Source organism: Phoca vitulina, unplaced genomic scaffold (genome assembly GCF_004348235.1).
Source record: "Phoca vitulina isolate PV1807 unplaced genomic scaffold, GSC_HSeal_1.0 scaffold7, whole genome shotgun sequence".
In the NCBI taxonomy this organism is placed as follows: domain Eukaryota; kingdom Metazoa; phylum Chordata; class Mammalia; order Carnivora; family Phocidae; genus Phoca; species Phoca vitulina.
The window spans coordinates 24335529-24360540 of NW_022589710.1; the positions used below are offsets into that span (position 1 = coordinate 24335529).

At 43.1% G+C, this 25012-nt stretch overlaps 1 protein-coding gene across 3 annotated transcripts in view; it reads right to left on the reverse strand.

The window, feature by feature from the left end:
• Positions 1 to 2434: 2434 nt before the first annotated feature.
• The window catches only part of CDKL1 (cyclin dependent kinase like 1), a 56595-nt gene continuing 34017 nt past the window's right edge, over positions 2435 to 25012 (reverse strand). For all 3 annotated transcript variants that reach the window (XM_032405059.1, XM_032405057.1, XM_032405056.1), the window contains exons 4-10: positions 15042 to 15114; positions 12544 to 12634; positions 11743 to 11943; positions 8689 to 8771; positions 5802 to 5858; positions 4265 to 4420; positions 2435 to 2640 (exon numbers count right to left, since the gene is read on the reverse strand). In XM_032405059.1, the coding sequence (XP_032260950.1) occupies positions 2533 to 2640; positions 4265 to 4420; positions 5802 to 5858; positions 8689 to 8771; positions 11743 to 11943; positions 12544 to 12634; positions 15042 to 15114 (769 nt within the window). In that variant the 3' untranslated portion in view covers positions 2435 to 2532. The remainder of the gene's footprint in view (positions 2641 to 4264; positions 4421 to 5801; positions 5859 to 8688; positions 8772 to 11742; positions 11944 to 12543; positions 12635 to 15041; positions 15115 to 25012) is intronic.

Genomic DNA, 25012 nt, shown 5'->3' on the forward strand with positions numbered 1-25012 from the left:
AGTCGAGGGTTTTATTAAAACTAGACATAAATACTTGGCTGAATTCAAATAGTTTTGCTGACTGCAATAAAACAGAGGAAATGATCACGAAGACCAGCACAATTATACTTATTTTTTGCTTAAATTAAAATATTGCTTTAAATAGAAAATTTTAACATGTCAATTAGAAACTAATTTTTATTCCCCCACACATCTTGGATACTGCTTCCTATGGGCTCAGGGGACATCAAAAAGAAGTGCAAAAAAAAAAGGTATAAGCACAAAATTCAGTTTATATCTAGAGAGCAGTGACAAAGAATATCATATATGGATAAAAACAGATCTTTATTTTTACCTTGAAATGCCCCTGGTTCTATTACTGTTAATTATATGCCAACTTGTTTGTAGATTTCTGTATGTTTGGTTTGAACATTATGCTCTTAACTATAACCTTGACTAGAAATAATTTTAAAATAAACACTGTATGATGCAGCATTTGGGTAGAAAAATGAATTTTAGTTGTGTTTAGAAGCCAGCTTATATAAATAGCACATGCCATAATTGATAATACTATTTACAAATAAAATTGCCACTGTCAATTATAAAATCAGAACACAGTAAATTAAAAAAAAAACAAGACTAGGATGTAGAACAGTGTCATGTGAAACAGTGGTGAATCCATGCTGAACGAAGGATTACAGATGTGGTTAAATTAAGCATTGGTACACATTTAATAGAACTCATTAGAAAAAATGAACGCTTCCATCTCAGATTTGTTTGATTATTGTGTGGTGAGGCAATGGATTTACCACAATTTAGTCTAGAACTACTTTTGTATTCTGAATGGTTTTCTATAAAACTACTGAATGAATTAGGCAGTTACAGTCATCTGCCTGTCAAGTGCATTGTTTTGGGTTAAAAAGGAAAACAGAAAATGTCAACAGAAGTGGGATGTCCTTCCTTGTCATTTGAATCAAAGCCACGTGAGAAGAATTAGATACTGCTGGGACTAGTATTTAACCCCTGTCCGCTCTTCGCCAGAAGCTACATACATCCGGGAGCCTCAGGGTATCATTCAACTGGCTGGAGTAGTGAAAATTATTGAACAGACTCCCGAATTTGGTGAGTTACTTAGGAGTAAGTGAATAAAGTCAAATGCTGTCATGAAGGAAGTTACCAGAGCACAGAAGGAAGGTTTTGAAGAGAGTAAAATACAATTTCAAAGAGCATGGCTGGGAACCACTGAGGAAGCAGCAGCAGCACATCAACCAAAACTGGCAGTGGACATGAGCTTCATCTTGCCCTTGTGTTCAGGGACGAGGATGAGAAAGCGTTTGGAACAGGAGCAGCAGGCCAAGTCAAAGCTAATTATATGTCATCCTTTGAAGTATCACGAGACAAAGCTAGGAATCCTCAGTATCATTTTGGACTCCTTTCTTATTAGTTGTTACCAGTTCTTAGCATAGTATATGTATACACACACACACGTGTAGGTATTTATACGTGTGTGTATATATATATACACACATACATACATACAGTATTAAAAGGCATTTCAGGGACAATCTCAGTTTACAACCTAATGTCTTTTATGGTCCGAGTAAAAACCCACAAGCAATTTCTTCCAAAACCCAGATCATTATAGATAGTCCTGCCTGTAGATCTGTCTCCAAGTCTGAGGCGGAGCTGGAGAGAATGAAGAATTACTTTCAGGCTGATAGGCTCGGTTCCCGTGAAGCCTGTAGGTCTTGTTCTACTCCTTGATTCAAGCCTTGGTCAGCTGCCAGGCTTCACACCATGGTTTGCAAGGGGAACTGGGTCACCTGGAGAGGGGTTATGTAAACCCATCTTGCCTGCAAAAATGACTAAGGTGCAGCCTTTACTAAAGGTAAAGACAAAAGTATATGTAAGAAATGTCTATAAACATCATTAAATATGCAAGCAAGAACGATAATCCATGATTTTAAGTATTTTGAACTCTTAAATATTCTAAAAATGTTTTAAAATATGAAAAGCTAGAGATAGAGCAAGCAGGAAATAGAATTGTAAGCATTTTGATTTCAGGAACTAAAACTCTTCTTAAATATGATGTTGAGACAGTCTGAAAAGGCAGGGGATAGGACTCAAGGCAAAAGCTCTGCAAGAAATACATATGGGTATTTTGTAATCCATTTTTCACTTGTTGTATATGGTACGACAGAAGCATAAATCCTTCTTACGTTTCTAATTTTGCCAGAGATAGGGGTAGTAAGTACAGTTTTTATTTCTGTCCTTTAGCTCAGCTACTTAGATACAACAAAAATGCAAGTGAAAATCCAAACAAGTGTTTCCTTCCCGTTCCGATCACCATCGTGAAGCCTGGAAGGCTCCCTCTGGAATTTCCCTTTCTGTTCTGCCAGGTGGCCTCCCCCCCCCCCCCCCCCCCCCCCCCCCCTTTATTACTTATGTATTCTCCTAATGTTCTTTCAACATCATGATTGTTTTCAAGCAAACGTATACATTTTATTTTCTCCAAATTATTAACTCCTTTTTCATCATCCATCTCCAAGCTCCTTAAATGTTTGGAAATTGGTAGTTCAGTTTCTTCATATTCCAGTAGTACTTCTTATTATCCAAAGCTGGAAGGAAGCCGCTGCTGGTCAGCTGAGGTAGGCCCTGCAACTGCAAATACAAAACACAGGATGAGGTTCAATGCCGTGTGCTCTTTTCGTTATTGAGTACATATCCCAAAAGAGGTAAGTAAGTCAATTTTTCAGCCCAGAAATACTTTTTCTGCACAGAATCCAGGACCTGAGGACAACATGTTTAAATTTGTTCCCTTTTTCCTTTTAAAGATTTGTTTTATATTAAAAAGCAAAACATGCACATTCAAGAAAATTTAGAGAATATGAAAAAGAAAAATTGACATGTTAACATTATTGGGAAAAAAACCATAGATTTACAGGAGGTAAGAGCTTGCTGGGGCCTCAGGGATCATTTAAGCCAAAGCTTGTCTTGCCAGCAAAGAAAACTGAGGTCTGGAGCACTTAAGTGATTTGCCCCCTTACATCTTAGTTCAAAAGGCAAAACGGCTCCCTTCATGCCCCCAGAAAATGTTTGAATTTATTGTCAATATCAAATGAAAGCAAGGAGAACAAACAAAAAATTATGTATTTTGTACTACATGGCCTTAGGTATTTGCAAAGTGGTTACTTTTTAATACTTCCAACAGTTGAATCCTTCAGAGCCTATATGCAATACATCAATTAGTGGGTTCCCCTATTCTTTCAAGTAGAAATATTCCCATCAAAGACCCTTTACTCTTGAACACAAAGGAACAGCAAGCTAAGTGGTAACTCTGCGGGCAGGGGCGGTTGTCTATTCCAGCCTGTTTTGTTGCCTGGGTCATATATGACAGAGAACAAAACAAAGCTTTCTTAATTTTGTAACTCTGGTCTATCTCAGGACCCTGCAGTTTATGCTGTACCTGTTCCTAATGGATTGCCCGTCCTCTTCTCTCCTCCAAACCTCACATACACCACCCAGATGCCATTCAGCACACTGGGCAGTGGAGGCTGCCAGGGGAAAGACTAGGGCATAATAATTTACAGATTAAGGCCTCCCTAAGCAGATCCAGAAGGGACCAAGAGTAGCCAGCTCATCTTAGTTGTGGTTCTAACTACAGTCCATCCTAAATTACTAGAGCTTTTGGCTTACAACAAGTCGCTTAACGTAAGGCTACTATGCCTACTTCATCCAGTCGTGTTCTTCACGGGCTCCCAGTGTGCAGCTGGGACGCCGTTCTCTGATAAAATAAGCTGTTCGGTGGATACCACTGAATCTACCCCAGCCAACTCTGATGATTAAAGGATGCGAGGGGAAAACGGTTCCATTTTTGGATAAACCTGGAATGTCAGTCAATACTGAGAGTAAACATGATGACAGAGAGCTGCCTGGGATCAACTGGATTTTATTCTCCAGAGCACAAAAAGCAGGCTCCGCGGGGCTCAGCCCTGCGCTCGTGCACAGCGCTGTCCCGGGCTGCTTTGCCGCAGCAGGGAAGGAACTGCAGGGAAGGACACCTGCAGGATGCAGGGAGAAGGGGCCCTCGGACGCAGACGCGTCTGGTGCCCTGGCTGAGAGATCATAGGACCTTTCTCCTCGTGCTGGAACGAGGGTGCTGGAGCTGCAAGCCGCAACTGCCACCTCCAGTCGGAGATGCAGATTCTCCGCACCAGGTGGCAGGCATGAGATCATTTGAAAGTGCGACCCTGGATGCTTCCCTAAAAGAGCGCGCCATGTTTACCCCAGGCAGGTGCTTTCGGCTCTGTCTTAGGGTCTTCCTTATGGGTCGGTCAAGCTCTTTGGTTGAAGCCCCCATTTCTCTGATGCTGTCAAAATATGGATGCTGTAACAGCTGTTCACATGTCAGTCTCTCAGCAGGATTCATGTGGAGACAGCCCTACAAGAACAGAAGAAGTCCCCATTCTTACTTCTTTAAAATTGTGTTAACTTATTAAGATCATTTTTTTTTTCTTCTTTGGCGGATCAAACCCTTCAGCTGGGAACAGGAAGGGGGAAAAGTAGGAAAAACGCACCAATCATGATTTTAGTTCCTTCCACAATTATTCCTAAATGGATAACCACATAATAATAGTCTCTAGAAATAGTAACAAAAAAATCATTGTCTTCACTTTATTCTGTCGAGGAGGCAGCTGGCGCTCTGCCCTGAGGGAGTAGGATATGATTTTTGAGTTCGCCTCAGTATCCAACTGGAATAATTCACTTAACCAGTTTGGTCCCTTGTATATACTTTTAAAAATTAAGGTTTTTATTTAAAAAATGCCTACAAGTGGTAAAAATAAAATTCATACAGAATATAGCAAAGTCTCCTCACCACTCTAGTTCTTCCATTCCCCTTCCAGATTCAGCTTCTCCTTTTTCTCTGGTATATTTTTCCAGAAATAGTCTAAGCATTATAGCATACATATGCACGCATGGAAGGAGAGGCATAATATACATGCCTTTGTATTACATCATTCTTAACTATTTGCATTAAGTAGGCCATCCGGCTCATACTTGGATAGATTAAATCTCACAATCACATACCCCAAGGAACTGTCTCAATTTTTTTATTATATCATAAATGCATTGGTAAATGTATTAAACACTTTGAAATGGGTGGGGCATGGACTGTAACTTGCAAATGTTTTACTTGGTACCTGATTTTACATAAGGGCTATATATTTCTGAAAGTCAAAGTTTTAAAATCAAAACCTACTTCAAATATACTGGGGGGCGGGCATCTCTTTCTGCCCACAGATCCTATATCCGTGCTTTAATAAAACCACCTTTTCGCACCAAAACAAAACAAAACAAAAAATGTACTAGGGGGCTGGCTATTTAAATGGATCCTATGGTACAACCCCCTGGGTCCCTTCCCTCCTTGGGAGCTTTGTAGTATCACTTTGCTATGGTTCAATAAACCTTGCTTTGCTGCCCCAATATAATCAACCAACCAACCAACCAACCAACCAATCAATCAATCAATCCTATGGCCCAACATTTTTTGAAGAAAAGGATCCCTTTGTAAGACAAGTACTATCCCTCTGAAATGTCTATTTTCTGTAAACTTAGATTTCAAATACAAAATATTGGGTTTATTTCAAGTGAAAAACACCTACAGGTGTTTTCATTGTAATTGAATGTGAATAAAAATTGAAAGTATTTATACTTCTCAAAGGAGAAGGAGACTTCTAAAAGGAACACTTTTCCATTCATGAACGGACATAAATCACTCAGACTCCCCGGTGACACCAGTCTGTTAGAAACTATGATTTTACCTTTAAGAGCCCCAGGGCAGGATAAGAGATGTTTGGAAATTTTAATTCCAGTGGTTCCTGTTTTAAAAAGAAGAAAAGAAAAGGGGGTTTTATTTACAGTATGTATTCAAAGATAAGGTGACCTCAGATGGAATGTCTTCTGAGTGAGAGAAGCATCTTCCTGGCACCTTCCTCGCCTCCTCCACCTCTGCCCACCCACCTCCCAGCTGAAACAACCTCCTTGTGCCTGTTTCACAAGCTCCTTCTCTCTCCACCTCCAAACTTCTTTTCCAAATTTTCCTCCTCACCACCCCCCTCACTTCCCGAAGAGCTGACGCAGGTCGCACATTATGAGGGAACATTAATTAATGAGAGGAAAAAAAAAAAACCACTTGTGAAGCAACTGTTATTACTTTTCTTCTGCCTCAATTTATATAACTTGCCTTTCCTCAGAATAATTTTTGGCATTTATATTGGCATTTAAAAGAGGCCCCAGTTTTTGCATTTATTGACAGTTATATAAAGGAAGCTTCAAAATAGATTTTTTTTTCCTACCTAGGTGAACAGATGCTTCTAGGTTTTTCTGGAATAAACATTGTTTTCTCCTCCCACAAGAGCCTGCTGTTTCCCTGTTCATCCTACTGTTTTAAAGAGTCTCCGGAGCAGACATTCATCAATCTCCCTTTGGCCATATAAGGCTATTTCGCTGTGGTCACATGCTAGAGACAATCAGGAATAACAAGCGCTATAAAGCAGGAGGAATGCTGAATGTCAGGCGGACAGACAAGCCAGTTAAAGAGACAGACCACTAACAGAGGCTAATTAAGGAGGGCAGCTGAGAGCAGGGAACATCTAGAGATGGCAGTTGTGAGCCCGAGGCTGGAGTGACTGGCCAGGCTCATCTAATGAAATACGACTCTGGGTGCTGTGCACAGAGTTATTTTGCACAGGGAATCAGCCCCCAAACCACCAAATTCCCAGTGTGCACTTACTAATCACTGATAAGGATAAGAGATTAGAGCCTCAGTTGTGGAGTTCCCTAAGATCACCAGGGGAAAAAAAAAAATCCTACAGCAGATTTGTATTAGAACCTTGAATGTTCTAGGTTTCCCCCCACCACCCCACCACCCCCCACTTATCTTCAATATTTCTCTTGCTATTTCTGCGTGTTAAATCTGAGCACTGCTGGGGACTGACAGGACATTGCTGACACTGAGCTCTGCTGTCTCAGGAACAAGGCCTGGGCTGAGGCCGGCCGGTTGGCTGCGATAGGAGGGCCCATCCTGCCTGCTTAGCTGCGTTCCCAGCGCCAGAAGCCCGCAGGGAGACTGACCAGCAGAGGGACTCGGGCACAGATGTGTTCCCACCCCCCCCAGCCCCCCCCACCCGCCCCCCTGCTCGGGCAGCCCCCGCACTGTGTCTTCCTGTGTTTTTGTCAACAGGAAATCCCCTGCAGGCCCGCCTCTGGGAAACCTTGGGAAGCTTTTTACATTTATGAAGCCTGGGTTGTTTCTGGAGTCTTCACTGGGAGACAAGGGAGCAGGAAATCACTAAGTGATATTTAGTGTGGAATTGGGAATGTCCAGGTCACAAGGGAGCCCGCTGGGTCACCTCCCATATGCCAGGTGTCATTCCTGCCTCTCTGTCCCAGCATGCTCCCAGCATGACCCACTTTTCCTATTCCTAGCGGTGCAAGGGCAGGAGGCAGTGGGGAAGGGGAAAGCCTCCAACTGTGGGACAAGCCAAGAGGTTGAGCTCAAATGGAACTTGACAGAACTTCCATCTGGAAACTGAACAATCAGAGCCTTAGTTTCAGTTTGAAAGTGCCTTCCTTAGACAATAGAAACTCATGATTTCACAAGCCTTAACTGTGCTCTGAAATGTTTTTAATTATAATGCAGGCTCATTAGAGGGCATTCAAAAAATATTAAGAAAACATAAAGAAAGAAATCATACCACCACAAAGAGATACCCACTGTTAATATTTTGGTATATATCCTTGCAACCGTTTATTTCACAAACGTAAAAAGCTTTGCATGATTTTCCAGAAGTTGTCACGTTATTTTATATTTATATATGTAAATATATGTATACATGAATTGTGTATTTATTAAACATGTATTAAAATTTTGTCAAATTATATATACTGTTTTATAACCTCTTTTTTCATTTAGCAGTACATTATGGACTTTTTCTCAGGTGAATACATGTAAATCTAATTATTTTACGGGCTCTCTGGTATTTCTATTGTAAGGATATACCATAACCTATTTAATGAATCCCCTACTGATGGAACACTAAAGGAAACAATTTCTATTAAAGAATGCTACATATTTACGCCCCTGTCTACTGGTTTCACTGCAAAAAATTCTTGAAAGTGGGTTAAGAGTATGCACATTTCAAATTTTTTAGTTTTAAAAAATGAGTATTTCCTCCACACTGGCCATAGAGGACAGAGACCAGAATGAGGCTGGCCAAGCACGTTCCTCACTGGCTCCTGGCCCGGTCTGGGCAGCAGGAGTACAGCAGAGTAGGGCACTTGGGCGATGCGGGAGTTTCCTGGCTAAGTCACTGTGTGAGCTACACCTACAGCTTCGGCTGCTGAAAATGATGAACAGGTGAGCTCAGGGCAGGCGGCTCGGCACTCCTGTCCAACGTGCTGGCTAGCTCTCAGCAACTTCTGAATTCTCACTGAAGGCCGGGGTCTGCTAGCCAATTTGCCCCACTTTTCTTTTTCACGTTGAGACTCACCTTCCAGCGCAGAGTGGGCTGTGGGGCTCAGGCAGCTGAGTAACTACCGAAATCCTGTCAGCCTGCAACTCCCCATGTAAAGAGAATGATCGCCACGTACACACCCTGGTAACCTCAGCCCTGACGTGCAGAGAGCTTTCCAAATCGGGTCACTCACCATATCTTCAGGGTCTGGAATTTTCACCCCACTGAAGTACTGATTCGTGCTAAACACTTGTTGGTGCCTAGGAATGAGATCTCCTTTGGACAAGAAGAAAGGTGGGTAAAATGAGATCGGTTAGCAAGCGCTGACCTGTGGTTTCTCTCCCTCCGGGCTGTGTCTGGGCCCACTACCAAGGAAGGCTGTAGTCTGCTCTTTCGGTTGGAGGGAAGCATTGAGGCGACCCTCCACAGCTTGTCCTGAGGCCTCAGGGGCTGAAGCAATGTCAGGTGTAGAGGAGGCATGCATGGGCACTGAAGGCGACAAGGTCACGGTCCCTCAAGGACTCACAGTGTACTGGAGGAATCCAAACAGCTCAGAAGCACACACACAAATAAAATAATGCCTTTTTAAAAAATAGCCTAAGTGCAACAAGTACAAAGCAAAATCCTATTCATTGAATTCTGATGGGTCAATATAAAAGTGTATTGGCCTAGCACTTAGAATAGTGCCTGTCAATAAATATTTGAGGAAAATGGGGAAAGAGGAAGAGAGGAAGGAAGAGGGATGAAAGGAGAGAAGGAAGGAGAAGGATGGAAGGAAGGATGGGAGGGAGGGAGGGAGGGAGGGAGGGAGGGATGGATGGAAGGAGTGAGGAAGAAAAAAGGGGAGGGAGGGAGGGAATCATAGAAGATCTTCTAGCTAGAAGGAATACGTTTCCAAATTGGAACCACTTTTCTTGTTTCATTAAATAGTAATCACTTGGGGGCACCTGGGTGGCTCAGTTGGTTAAGCGACTGCCTTCGGCTCAGGTCATGATCCTGGAGTCCCAGGATCGAGTCCCACATCAGGCTCCCCGCTCAGCGGGGAGTCTGCTTCTGCCTCTGAACCTCTCTCCTCTCGTGTTCTCTCTCTCATTCTCTCTCTCTCAGATAAATAAATAAAATCTTAAAAAAAAAAAAAATAAATAAATAAATAGTAATCACTTGGAAATCCCATTTTATCTACTGCTTGGAGAGCACTTACAATATGATTCAATGAAAAAAAAAGAAGCATTTCTACATTCTGGAGGATGATGTGAGGCTCGCCCTGTCCACATTTCAGCCAAATCAGTTAAAATCACCCTCATGTAAAATTCTAGGGATATTACACGTGAAGAGGAATTTTGTTCAGAGACCATCAGGAGATACGCAGCAGGGCACCCTGGGGGCCCACTCAGGCCCCCTCGCCAAAGCAGAGTGGACAAAAAAACCTCCCAACCAGGGCCCCAGAAATGCTACCCCAAGGTATCAAACTGCCTAATTTTGCTGATTTGTTTTGGAACTGTACCTTGCACTCAAATCCAAAAGCTGCTGTCTTGTCCCATTTTGTACAAGTGGCCAAAATATACTCTCTGCTGCCTAGCCCCAGATCTCAGCGAGCTTCATCATGAGCACCCTGCTTGTACCTTAATAACTGTCTTCCATCAGAGCGCTGGAAGCGTGGATGTGAAGAGACTGCCCTAAAATCACCAGGGGAAACAGCAAAGGAATGCTGATTGCACGTGGAAGCACTCCAAGGCGCCTTACCGGTCACTCAAAAGACCTGTCAGCAAATACTTCCTGCCTACTGTGTGCAGACACTGGTGGAGGACATATTGAAATGTAAGACAGGATCTTACCCTCAGGTAGGTGACTATCTTTGGGAAGGTAAAAGCGCAAGACAAGACAAGGTGAGGGCAGGTACTGCAAGAGTTTAGAGGAGGAAGTTTGCTTTAAACTGGGGAGCAGTAGCTAAACTCCCTGATTTTTTTTTTTTTAGGCTTTTTTTTTCTTATTTGAGAGAGAGCGAGAGAGCAAGAGAGAACAAAAGCACACAGAGCAAGGGGAGGGAGAAGGGCAGGGGTAAGGGCTGTGGAGGGGGAAGGGCAGGGGGAGGAGGAAGGGCAGGGGGAGGAGGAAGGGCAGGGAGAGGAGGAAGGGCAGGGAGAGGAGGAAGGGCAGGGAGTAGGGCAGGGGAGGGGGGGAGGGGAGAAGCAGACTCCTCACTGAGCAGGGAGTCTGATGCGGGGGGCTGATCCCAGGACCCCAGGATCATGACCTGAGCCGAGGGCAGACGCTTAACTGACTGAGCCACCCAGGCGTCCTAAAGTCCCCGGCTTTTGAAGGGGGCAGTCACTGCTTATACAGCTTTCCTCCATCCCGCTCCAAGTCTCTCTTCTCCACCCCTTCCCTCCCCCATCATACCCCAAGAGTAGAGACAAAGACAAGAGTGATACCAGAAGATCCAGCTGTTCTTCCTGACACATAGAAGGTTTAGAATCTTCTTCTATAGTATCTAAATGATCCAATCTAGCTTGGCAGGCTAGAGTGAAGGATCTCTGAAGAATGAACTACCATAGCATAACAAACGAAATAAAAGACAACTGCATTCTGCAAACTGCTAAGCCCTTACAGAAATGTAAGCTTTTATATTGTTGCTATGATCCTTATTCAGAGTTTAACTTCATCCAAACAATACTGAAGAGAGAACCTTGTGTCTTTTTGGACGATTAGTATGTACTCACAATCGCTAATTCTTTTTTTTTTTTTTAAGATTTTATTTATTTATTTGACAGAGAGAGAGAGACAGACAGCGAGAGCAGGAACACAAGCAGGGGGAGCGGGAGAGGGAGAAGCAGGCTTCCCGCGGAGCAGGGAGCCCGATGCAGGGCTCGATCCCAGGACCCTGGGATCATGACCTGAGCCGAAGGCAAAGGCTTAACGACTGAGCCACCCAGGTGCCCCGCTAATTCTTTTTATTAAAACAAAGGTGGACGCTTTTTTTTTTTTTTTTTTTAAGTAATCTCTATGCCCAACTCGGGGCTCAAACTCATGACCCTGAGATCAAGAGTCACATGTTCTACTGACTGAGCCAGCCAGGCGCCCCCAAATGTGGACACCTTTAATGGAATTATTTGAATAAGGCTTCTAGAGGACCCCTCCTTCATAACTGTAAAGGGCACTGAATGAGCCTGGGAACGTGGCTCTGTCCTGCATTGACATAGGTAAAACTACTGAGTTTCCCAAAAGGTGTGACAAAAACACCACTTACCCAAGGTCCTCCTGATCAGATAGAGCTGATCCACATCTGACTTTCCTGGCCACAGAGGGACCCCTGACAGCAGCTCAGCAAAGACACAGCCAACTGCCCAAACATCCACTGGGGGGCCATACTGCGTGTCCCCCACCAAGAGTTCTGGGGAGCGGTACCACCTGGTGGCCACGTAGTCTGTGTAGTAGTCACTCGGTCCAGCTGCCAGCGATGGTACATGGGAAAGAGAGACAACAACGGAAGACTGGAATCCGAACTGGCAGGGGGAAGACCTAAAAAATCAAGCTTGTGCCCCATCTTATGGCTTTTCTGAATCAATGGTTCTCAATACTGGTTGCATATTCAAATCAGTCGGAATATAGTATTTGTTAAATTACGAATGCCTGGGCCCCATCTCAGTCCAATGAGACCAGAAATTCTGGGGGAGAGCCTGGGGAGGGATCAGTATAGTTTTATAGTTACAACTTACAGTTCCCCCGATGATTCTAATCTGCAGCCAAAGTTAAAAACCACTCTTCTAAAATAGAATTTCTCAGAAGTACTATTTTAGCAAAAAAAAAAAAGAGACCAGGAGAATAACATAGTTTTTAATAACCACTTTACTGTGGTATAATTTACATACAGCATACATTTTTAAAACACTATATGTATCTACATGTTTTCAGTAATTAAAGATTTGTAATTTAGGGCAAGATCAAGCCCAAAATATATAAAAACTAGCTTTCTATAGCATCTAGAGCCTTTCTCATATAAAGAATCTTTCTGTCTTTTACAATTACTTAAGGAAACATCAATACTCACTCAAAAGCCGAGCAAATCCAAAGTCACAGAGCTTAATCACTGAATGTTTTGTGATGAGGATATTTTCTGGCTTCACATCTCTATGTATGCACTAGTCATAAAAATAAAAACAAAAACAGATTATCAAGGAGCAACTATAATATATGGGGTAAATATAACTCATGAATATTTAGCAAACATTTGAGAAATCATTAAAACCTCTGACTGGCCTTTTGGATAAAAGGCTGCAAAATAGCAGCCTAAAATAAATCTAGTACCATACTCATTATGGCCTGAATCATCCCAAATTCCTAAAGGGCCCAAAAGGACCAAAAAGGAAGAAAGGAAAAATGAAAGGTAGGGTAGCCAGATAAACAACAAATAAGTTTTTAGTATAAGTATACCCCTCATGAAGTCTTTGGGACATACTTATACCAAAAAGTTATGACTGTTTATCTGAAATTCAAATTTAACTGGGTGCCCTACACATAATCTGGCAACCCTAGAGGAAAGGGAAAATGTTAAAAGGCTCTGGGTGAGGCCTGCATCATGCCTGCTGGAGCTGCAAGTTGATGTATAAGCAGAGTTCACAGTTCAGTTGTTTAACTGAGAACAGAACGCAGTCCGCCTGGTAAACAGGACAAGCCCTGGGTCTGCTGAGATAAGCGAGGGAAGAGAAAGGCGGGAACGCGAGCTTGCCAAGAGACCTCCCTTCCAGCTCTTGACATTCGTCCTGACAAGATAAACAAGGATAGGCAGCGCTTAACCTCTGGGGAGAGTCGCTAGATGTCAGCTCCGTCCCACACACCAGAGTTCTTAGAGCTCCATCCACCCCCGCGGGACGTGGCCCCCACGCCCTAATTCAGACTCAAATCACCTGTGGTTTCCAAACCACAGCTGACATTGTTTAACAGGCTAACGTTAGAAGAGAGTTTATGAATCTTCACATGATTTTCTTATTAAATAACAATTCTCTTGGCAAAGCACAAATCAACAACCTAATTAAAGATTACATAAAAACAACGTTTGAATCAAAATCCTGTTCGGGGTTCCTAATAATCCTCGCTTCTTCCAAGCCTTTTCCTCTCGGGAGAAGAATGTTGGATCCCGCTGCAATCTGAGAGACCCTTTGGCTTGCAGCTGAAACCCTGGGGTATTATTGACTTTCTAGAATTTGGAGAGAGGACAGAGGTTCTTCTTGGGCCTGGCCTGGTTCTCCCTCCAAAGGACGTTCAGGGTGAGAGATCAGTGTCAGTGTTTCCCCATGGGTTTTTATTATTCTGGAAAATTTGGGGGAGGGACAATTTCTGAATTATTCTATTACTATCTATCTGGTTCTCAGCAATTAATGGCCCCGAGATCACCATTCCTCTACCGCTGGCTTCGCATATTACTCTACACGGGTACACCCATGAATATCATGATGACAGATGGTCAGAAGGACTCGTAGGCAAGAATGTGTTCCTATTCTGTTCTGAGAACTCTTCACAAGTTCCTACACCCTCCCCACATCTTCCCGACCAGAGCTTTGGGAACTCTCCAGGGAACAGTGGTATGCATTGTATTTGTCTTCAGTGTCTCTGATTTTCCTCACCGGGACCTTTATGAGGTCCCTCTTGCTCTCCCCATCCTAAAACCTGCTTCCAGGAAAGTGCTAACCCTCACTTGCTATAAATAGCAAGATAAGGTGTCCACGGTCCCTGGGATCCATGCATTTTGATGAGGATTGTAGCCTTAGGCTAGGTGGAGGCTCACTCAGGAGGACTGGCTGCTTGCATATTTTCTACTTCTAGGAAGGCAGCTTCAGGAAGACATCACTTAGAACAGCCCACGGCAGGGGCTTCAGCCCCCACCAGCTAAATTGACCCAGGCAGTAGATGAGATGACATAGTGCAGGCAAGTTGCCCCGGTGGCCAAACTGAAGGTCTAATATTGGCATCTGCCCTCTGCGTGCAGGGAGTGGGCATTGTTGTTCTGGAGGGAGGATCCACCTTCCCAGCACCTTCCCACTCACCTCCTGGGCAGCAGCCCACCGTGCCCCCCACCCTGGCTCTGGCCAGGAGTATCAGAGGTGTCCACGGGGCTGCTCTGCTCCAGCCTTGGCACTCATATCTCACCAACACAGACACCAGCATTTGTGCATGGCGCTTGGGACTCCGCCTACTGTGACTCAACAGGCATGAGTCCCCTGGGGTCCCCCCCCAGACTTCAGAGCATTGTCAGGGTGCCAGACCAAAGCAGACTCCAAGCGAATGGGATTCTCCTTTAAATCTGAGTAGCGTCTCATCAATATACATCTATAATTACTTTCTTAAAATCACAAAAACACATCTTTAATGTAACCTGAAGAAGAAAGAATGGCTAGGTTGGCGTTTTTAGCCTCTACGGCCCCCCACCAGGCTTCAGAAGACTTAGGTGAAAAAGCATATCCACAAAAGTAGGATATAAATTTTGTACAAAGGCTCTACCTCAGTTTAAGGGCAGCCTTCTGATTTTTCAAGGATGATCATGAGACTTACATCGTGTTTATGGCAAAAATTTACAGCTTGCAATGTCTGCCAAGTTATGCTCTTCACAAGATGTTCTGGTACCCTAATAAAAAATAAAGAAGCAACAAAAACGCATTCTTTAGTGTAGCCATGGAATTCAGCTCAAAAAAAGAAAAAAAAAAAGAAAGTAAGACAGGCTTAAGTAGTGACACATCCAGTCATCTAACTCACAGAGCATCTAAGTCATCTCCTTCTACAGGAAGGGACCGTGAAGACTCACAGGGCTTTCCGCAAGTATTTACGACCACCTACCTCAATCGTCTGCGATGCCACTGGAAACCTGCCTGCTAACCTGAGCTCCATTTCTACAAGGAGCTTTTCGTTAATGGAAAGTTAGTTCACATACAGCATAAAAGGTGTTGCTTTTTTCTTTTCTTCAAGTTGCCCCAAACTGATGCCTTGAGACCGAATTCATCTTTCATGCGTGGGCACATGGTTTCTCTACACTCCCCAGGCAGCATTTTTTTTAGGTAATGGAGATTTTACTGCTGATAGGGAAGAGGTTGACCTTGCATACCGCGTAACAAAAGTGAATAATGACTAAAACCCCACATAGGCATCTTGGTTCTTTGCCCACATTGCTTCTCTCTGGTGGCTAGCTGCATCCGCTCCCCATCTTTCTGCCTTGTCCTCTACCACAGAGTCTAAACGTGGTCCCATTGCTCCCAGCACTTCTTCCCCTGACGCTCGGCTTAGACAGCCAGGGCAACCAATAGCCCCAGCAGACCCTTCATGCGAATTAGAAAAAGGCGCCTCTTCTGGGAGCATTTAAAAAATATATTGGGCAATGAGTGAAATAACTACAGAGAGAGCACGTTTATTTTTAGGGCCCTGCACCCACCAGCAGGACTTACTGTTTTTATGAATCAAACATTAAACAATGGTGTTATGCTCCTCAGCCAGAACTAATAAGTAAACCAGGGAGGAAACTCTGGAGTACTTGTGTTAAGGTGACCCAAACAAGTCACTTCTAGGCTCTGGGAGGGGCCCCGAGACCACTGTTGTCACAGACCAGATGTTCAGGAAATCCTCTCAAGAAGATCAGAGGATGGGCCAACGTGGAGGAAATGAAGAGGTCACTGTCAGGAAGAAGATCTGGCACGTTTCTGGACCAGAACCATGTCCCTGGGCTTGAAGTCGCTTCTCTCCAAATTCTCTCCCTTGTCCTAGTGCCACAGAGGTACAATGCTAGGAAAACTCACCTGTTTAGAAAGAAGGCCTAGAAAAATACAACTAAGAAGAGGACCTTCTATGGAAAATGCTCCCCCCCCTCCACTTTTTGTCCAGAAAAAAATGGGACGTATTCTGATTATTCAATGACTTAAATATTAAGGTTATCAGTGCCAGGCCACTTTAGTCTCTAAAAACATTTCCCAAAAGAAATCATGCAAAAGGAGCATTTAAAAGTAAATTGTAATAGCATATTAGTAATGCTCGTCTAAAGCTGAGCACATTATGACACAATCCTCAAACATCAAAACCCCCTCGTGTCACCCTGAGTTAGCTACTCACTTCACTTCTTTATTACTCTGTTCCTTCTCTGAAATGCCAGGGCCTCAGACTCTATCTCCAAGATCCTTTTTAGCGGATGATGATAGGAGCCAAGTTTTTCATTGCCGAAGAAGGAAGTACAAATATGGGAAGGGAGAAAAATAGGATCTGTTCAGTGGTGTTGGGTTGGAATTGGATATACACATATGTACAGAGGATGCTGGGCTGGAAGGGTGCGTTCTTAGGTAGGATGCTCCAGGAAGCTTCTCTGCTTAAGTCAACATCTGAAGTATGGTTATGGCAGAGAGAAGTGGCCAGGTTTGGGCTATATTTTAAAAGGACAGTCTTCAGGACTTTCTGAGATTGGATATGAGAGACAGAGAGGAATCAAGGAATCACGCCAAGGTTTTAGCTTGAGAAGCTGGTCCATGGTGGGGCCCTTTCCTGAGGAGAATGCTGAGGGAAGAGCTGCTTTTGAGGAGGGAAAGGTGGATATATTGAGCTGCTTATTGGACATCCAAACGATATTCTGGGTAGGCAGTTCTGAATTCACAAGGAAGGTCAGACTGGAAATAGAAATTTGGGAAGCATGAGCATATGGATGGCATTTGCAGCCAAGGGACTGGATGAAGCCACTTAAGGAGTGAATACAGAAAGAGAAGAGAAGGTCAACGTCCTGAGGCCCTACAACAGGTAGAAGTCAGAAAGCAGAGAGGGATTTAGCAAGAGGCTGGGGTTGAGCAGGGAGGAAAGCAGGGCAACACTCAGGAAAACCGTGTCACCAGAGCCAACTGAAGAAAGTGTTTCAAAGGACTTCTGCATTAAGATGGTGGGTTAAACAAACCCATCTAATTGCACTCCCTCTCTAAACCTGATAACTACACTGAGATTTTTTTTTTTTTCCCAAGACAAAAATGGCCAGAGAAAACAGGAGAAGAGATAATAGCGACACATTTTGGAATCTGGAAAACAGGTAGATGAATGAAAACTGACAACAGATCCCGGAATGCTAAAATCTAAGCCCGAAGAGGGGAAAATGGAAGACCAACCAATTTATCCCAAAGAATTCTGCAAAGGTGCAGAAACTGGCAGCCAAGATTCTATGGCAGTGGGAGGGAAGGTGTGTGGAAAATCTGTTTTGGAAACTATCAAGTCCCTAGATCCCTTCCCCTATTCTATTCCAACAGGGAGCACTCTTCCCCCTACCTAGTAGAAGGCTGGAGTTTTGTTTTTGGAGAGTGTAAAATAGAGGACATTTGGTACAGCTGAGATCGTGGATACTGTTCCAAAAACAGAGGATTAAATGATTAAGTACATACTAACTGCTGAATGCTGGGGCTCCCCAGCCTTCTTCCCTCACTGGCTTCTGACAAAGTAGGCAGCCAGACTTTACTACTGTCCAAGGAAAATATTGGAAGACTTTTGGGGGGGGAAGCTCAGGAGGAAAGATCTGCAAATTCTGACACTGGGGTTCCCCAGCAAATGAACCAGCCAAATAACCCCACAGTGAAGCCCAGAGCTTCCAACAGCACCCTACTCTTAACCATGGGCACACAACCAGAGACTATATGAGGCCCAAGAAAAGCCTCAAATGGGAAAGGCAGCAACCAAAACAAACAGAAAAAAGCAACTTAAAAGGAAGAGAAACCATAGAGAATGAAGAGAACGTTAAAAAAAGAAAAACATTGGGCGCCTGGGTGGCTCAGTTGGTTAAGCGACTGCCTTCGGCTCAGGTCATGATCCTGGAGTCCCGGGATCGAGTCCCGCATCGGGCTCCCTGCTCAGCAGGGAGTCTGCTTCTCCCTCTGACCCTCCCCCCTCTCATGTGCTCTCTCTCTCTGTCAAATAAATAAATAAAGTCTTTAAAAAAAAAAAAGAAAAACATTAATATCTTCAGGGAGAAAAGGAAAGCTGTTGCATCCATGAAATAAGAACAAGATACTATAAAAAAGCAAGAGGACCTGGGGCGGGGGACCCACCCTGCCCTAGGCTTGCAGGGGTGGGGGACTTTATGATAATCACCTGTGACCAACAAAGAATGACCAGCCCCTAAAAAGGAAGTAAGCCATTGAAGGTGTTATCAATAGAGATGTTAAAAGGATTTAAGTTCCCTGGTTAGCTTTCTATAAAAGACCAACCCTAAAGGCCCTCGTTGGCAACCTTGTCTCAACCTTGTCGGGACCCCTATCACTCTTGAGAGCTTTTTCTGTATCTTCACTTAATAAATTTCTGTTGCTTTACTCACCAAAAAAACCCCCAAAAAACAAAAAAACAAAACTAGAGGACCAGTCAGAGTCCAGAATCCAAATAATCGAAGGCCCAGAACAAGAAAATAGAGAAACCAAAGGACAGGAAATCAGTAACAGAACAATTCAAAATTTCTTCTCAGAAGGAGCTCACCAAGTGTCAACACAAGGGAAGTAAAGTAAAGCCCATGGTTTTCATAATTCAGAATTCTGTGAACAAAGAGAGGGTTCCCCAAGCTTCTGGAAATAAAGAAACAGGACTTCACAAAGGAGCAGAAAATAGATTGGCAACAGACTTCCTAACCCTGGAAGATAGAAGGCACTTAAAAAAATGCCTTCAAAATTTTGAAGGGATATTATTTTCTACCAAAAACAAACACACAAACCTCTACCCAAACAAAATATCCATCAAATGGGAAGAGACAATAAAGACTTTTTAAAAATGCAAGGGCAAGGTCTCACATCTCTGTTTCTTTTTTGAAACCTCTCATATTCTGAGGAAGCCCCTGAAGGATGCACCCCACCAAAAAGAGGTAACTATAAAAGAAGATGACTTGAAACAGTGAACACTGGATGCCTGCCACAAAAGAGGGAAGCGCTGGGAATCTCCAGGAGGACTGAGGACGGAGGACGGGAAGGGAGATGTCATGTGGTAACGGTGTTCCAGGCGCTGAAAACAACCCACCCAGATTGGAACAGCGAGCGTGACACAAGAGCAGGCATGTTGACGGTCGTCATCACCATGCCCTCTGCGTTATACCGTCTCAAATAAGTATGAAAATATTTAACCAACAAAGGCTTTGGAAGAGTCTGCAACCATGTTCAAATTCTGAGTACCAGCTTATGCTTTCCTTGTAGACAACTGCATAAACAAAGTCAAGTTACAATCAGAATGCTGCTTGGTGAGTCAAGAATCTCGAGATGAGGGAAAGTAGGCAATCTGACTGGTTGTTGTCATTAGCCTGAGCTTGCTTACTTACATCCATCCCCAAATTAGGAGGGTTTTGACATTAGATAAAACATATACAATCAGTCCAATCTGACAAGCCCGGCAGCCATTTCATTTCTTTGAGGGGGCTTTGCCTGATGTAAGGTTACCTCTTCCCTGATGGTTTCACAAAATAACTCTCTGAAAGCAATCTTCTGTCTCTCCTTTCGAAGATTTTGGGGGAAGCTTATACTGTGACCCTAATGTCCTAATTATAAAATTGAAATGAGAGAAACATAAACAACTGCTGTGTGATAATGAAGAGATCAAACTGATTTTTAAAAACATCTTCAGGTACATGAGAGATGGGAGAGATGATGAAGAGAGAATATAGGTCTCTTTCTGGCATTCTCAGCACTTCGGCCATCCTTCCCGCTACTGCTCTTCTAATACTTGAGACAGTCCAAGAAGACAAACAATCAACATTCATTTCTCCACAAGGCTACAACAAAGACGGGGAAGGAAGGACTGGCCAAGCTCCCAGAGAAATAATATGTTCTTGGGAATTTATCCTATGGAAATGTTTATGCAAGTGATTGTTCACTGTAGTCTTGTTAGTGATAAAGAAAAACTAGAAACAATCTACATATTTATCAGTGGGGGGTTGAATAAAGAAACTGTGGTATATTTGTACCATGGACTGCCATGCAGCCATTTTAAAAATATAAAAGTAGGTATGTTTGAATCGGGAGACAGCTCCTGAATACACTGTAAAAAATGCATAACTATATGATGTAGAATACAATCTATTTAAATACAGACAAATGCAAAGAAAAATAATTAGAAAATAATTCTCAACCTGTTAATTTTATTTATTTCTATGTTTCTGTGTTGCTCGAAACATTATTGGAACAAACAATATATCACTTTCAATCTAAAAAAGAGAGATTTTAAGTGTTTTATAAAAGTTGTGGAATTCCACGGACAGAAACTAAAAACTTGCAGTAATAACTTTTCCCACCAGATGTTCTTTGCACCAACTATATGAGAGTCAGAGGCGGACCCAGTGGTAACGGAAAAGACTCAGTGAAGTATTGCGTCTGGTTGCACTTACAGAAGGGTAGAAAAATAAGGGAGTACGGAAACTAGCCATTTACCAAACTTTGACAGAGGAGAGACCAACAGTTGGAAGAATAATAAGTACAATGTATATTAAGTTCCGCAGAACGTAAGGAATGGTCATACATTTGCTTTGAGGGCAGATATAAACAAGACGAGCACAGCACTGGGGGTGGTAAGGGGTATGTGTTTATGCCGCCCCAGCAGGATACAGAGCTCGTCGCACACACACGCTTGTTTATTGCAACAGGAATTTGAATCTTCTCCAGACATATTTTAAAGGAGTCCAAGAAGTTACAAATGTGATAATAAGGAGATGAATTAACATCCATTTCAGATTCAAAGTAGAGACAGGTCTTTGAGTCTGATTTGGCAAGAATTATTTTTATGATTTTAAGGATTAAAAATTACCATAGTGACAATTGGAACATGGAGGAAATACTATAAAAAAATAAATAAATAAAGCGTGCCTGGGGGGCTCAGTCGTTAAGCGTCTGCCTTTGGCTCAGGTCATGATCCCGGGGTCCTGGGGTGGAGCCCCGAATCAGCTCCCTGCTCAATGGGGAGTCTGCGTCTCCCTCTGCCCGCCCCCTCTGCTCGTGCTCTCTCTTTCGCTTGCTCGCCTGCTCTCTCTCAAATAAATAAAATCTTAAAAAAATATATATAACAATCATACCTCAAAGTATCACTATTAAAACATTAATAGGGTATTATTTTCCTTTTTTTCTATCTATATATAAATTCTATAAAAATTAATATGTATTTTTATTATAGCATTTTTCTTCATTTTGCAACCACTCATGAACATTTTTCTATTTCAACGTACGTTTTATCTATAAGCATGATTCTTAGTGGCCCCACTGTATTCCATTGTAAAGACATACCATAATTTACTTAACCATCCTCTATTATTGGACATTTCAGTTGTTTCCAATGTTTTCACTATAAAAAATCCTTTAACACTGTGCCTGGCTGACTCAGTCAGTAGAGCAGGCAACTCTCGATCTCAGGGGCGTGAGTTCAAGCCCCATGTTGGGTGCAGAGCTTACTTAAAAAAATTTTTTAAATTAAAAAAAAAAACATAAATCCTTTAACAAACACTTTTATAACTAAACCTTTATGCATGTACTCAATTACTTTTATGGTAAATTGTTAGAAGTAGAATTGCTTGGTCTAAGATAATGTCTCTTAAGGCTTTTATTTTCATTTTTATGTATTTTTTATTTTTTTAAAGATTTTATTTATTTGAAAGAGAGCAAGAAGGAGCAGTGGGGAGGCGCAGAGGGAGAGAGAGAGAGAAGCAGGCTTCCCGCTGAGCAGGGAGCCTGACGCAGGGCTCCATCCCAGGACCCAGAGATCAGGACCTGAGCTGAAGGCAGATACTTACCGGACTGAGCCACCCAGGCGCCCCTCTCTAAGGCTTTTAACACACAATGCCAAACTGCCCTCTGGACAGGTTGCTCCAGCAATGTACTGATAATTTCCTTTGACAATAGCATGTTTTCGAATTTTTAATCAAAGTCACTATCTTAAAATGAAAAATCATCAAAACACTGTTAGCATTACCCTTCTTCAAAACCATTTTGTAAATATCAATTTACTGGCTTGCTAACTTTGGTCATTCCACAACAAGTATTAGGGATGTACCGAGAAGCGCCAAGAATTAAGCTAGAAGATACTGGGGACACACAGGGGAGGAAGGCACAGCCCTTGCCCTTGAAGGTTTTATAGTTTCCCTTGCAAATGGGGTATGTAATAGAAACAATCCCAGAAGACGTGATGGACGCTACAGAAAGGAACTCCTGACTCTCTTCAGTGTCCGCTAAAATAGTTCCCACACAGGGGGTCATATGTGAGCTGTACTGAAGGACAAGCAGGAGTTTGCTAGGCAGAGTAGAGAAGGAAAGGCAATGCAGGCTGAGAAAACGGCATGTCCTGAGTGAAGCTCAGAACGCAAAGGATTCTGTGGCGGCAGTGTCATGTTTTATGCGGCAAACTGATGAGAAATGGGGCTGTAGAGAGACTGAAATCTTATGTCCCCTGCTAGGACCACATCCATAAGTTTTGGGGAGCGATGACAAGATTTTATGTAGAGGTAATCAAGAGAGCCAAAATATGGTATATTTTATTTGCATTTTAGAAATCTGTACTTAGAATAAAGCGATCACACGACATTCTCCGGGCAAGCGTACCACACCCTAAGGAGGACCCCACCTGAGCCCAGGCTGGGAAAACAGCGGCATTACACACTCTCCCTTGTTGACATTGTTGCCCTGACCACACATGAGACTGAAGGAGAACAGCAGTCTTCTGACCCCTAGGCTATCAGATCAACAAGTCACAGCATCACAGACCTGCAAGTCCCCTTCAACTCTACCCGGTCCTAAACTCTCATTTTCACAGGTGAGAATGCCTAGAAGCATCTTGCCAAAGGTCACACACGGGATGCCGCCCACTTTTACTGGGAATGTGCTTACAAAGTGTTACTTTATAGTATGAGATTTCTCAGCTGAAAAAGATGTTCCTATGAATTTCAAAATCATTGGTTGATACAGTTTAATGACATTTATTCCTTAAGGATGACAAGCAAAAATTTGAAATAGCATTTAAAATAGATTGGAGTATTGCCAAATATTCAGCATAATGGAAAGTAACTTCCATTTTTTTTGTTTTGTTTTGTTTTTTTGGCTTTTTTATTTATTTGAGAGAGAGAAAGTACGAGCAGGGGGAGGGGCAGAGGGAGAAGCAGACTTCCCACTGAGCAGGGAGCCTGATTCGGGGCTCCATCCCAGGACCCCGGGATCATGACCTGAGCCGAAGGCAGACGCTTAAGAGACTGAGCCACTCCAGCGTCCCCGGTGACTTTTATTTTTGAAACAAACTAACAGGGGCGCCTGGGTGGCTCAGTAGTTAAGCATCTGCCTTTGGCTCAGGTCATGATCCCAGGGTCCTAGAATCAACGGGGCTCCCACTCCCCCCTGCTTATGTTCACTCTTTCGCTGTTCCTTTCTCTGTCAAATAAATAAATAAAATCTTAAATAAAATAAAACACAAACTAACAAAAAAAGTCTTTAAACTTCAAAATAAATATATATCATCTGGCTTAGAATTTAAATCTTATTTTCTCTATTTCCTGGAACATATATAACATATTCTAGCCAGTGGAGTTTAAAAAAAAATCTGCTTTCAAAACTCTAATCACGCCTCATCCTGTCCTTTTTTCCTTCTGCGCAAACTCTGTGCCAAAAAAGAACTGACTCCCACTTGCTTTCAGCCCCCCACTAATCCGTGTTTCCAAGTGACTCAATCTACATGATTAACCAAACGCCCTGCAACATCTCCCTAGTACCACATAGCCAGGACTAATTCATACTAACAGGTTTAATTGAAGTGTCAGTTGCAAGCTGTCAAAATAGCAAATATCAACATACTAAATGTTTTCTCCCTTGAACACAATTTCTCCGTATCAATGACTTTCTGAAGGGAGGTGTCTGTTCTCTTGGCTCTCTCTGGCTGTGTAAATTAACAACAAAAGCCTGTGCCATGGTCACTTACAAACCACAAGCCACTTTAATCCCATTTGCCTGGATATCACGGCTGATCACGTAAGTACCCCCGCATGGCAAACAGCAAGCTCTCGGCCAGGGCTTGAAGGCATTGTTGAAAGAGCCGCGGCCTCCAGCCACCGGAGTGTGAATGTGAGATGGAATGGGGTGGCATGCCACCACTCTGATATCCAACGCCACTCTGCATATTGTCCCTGGCCAAAGCGGGGCTCCCAGGAGCCCAGCAAAAGGAGAGGATGAGATATCCTTCCCTGCTCACTTGTTTTAAGTCTCCTCGCCATTCAACTCAAAGGCCACTTCCTCCAGGAAGTCATCTTTGACTGACCCACTTTGCATTATATCTTCCAGGGCCTGCTCATCATTCTAGCCTCTCCATCTGGCCACAGCAATTGGCCCCAGGGATAGCTGCATCACCTGACCTGAGGCAGAGTTTTCCACTGGACTTTATATAAGCAGATGCTACCTTCTTCTAGGACTTTCCTCTCGAGTGGCTACATAGGTTGATAAAAGCCTGCGGCCAGGCTTCCTAGTTCAAATTTTTCCCTTCCATCACATGCCACATACACATACCCTCCCACATCCACCTTATAA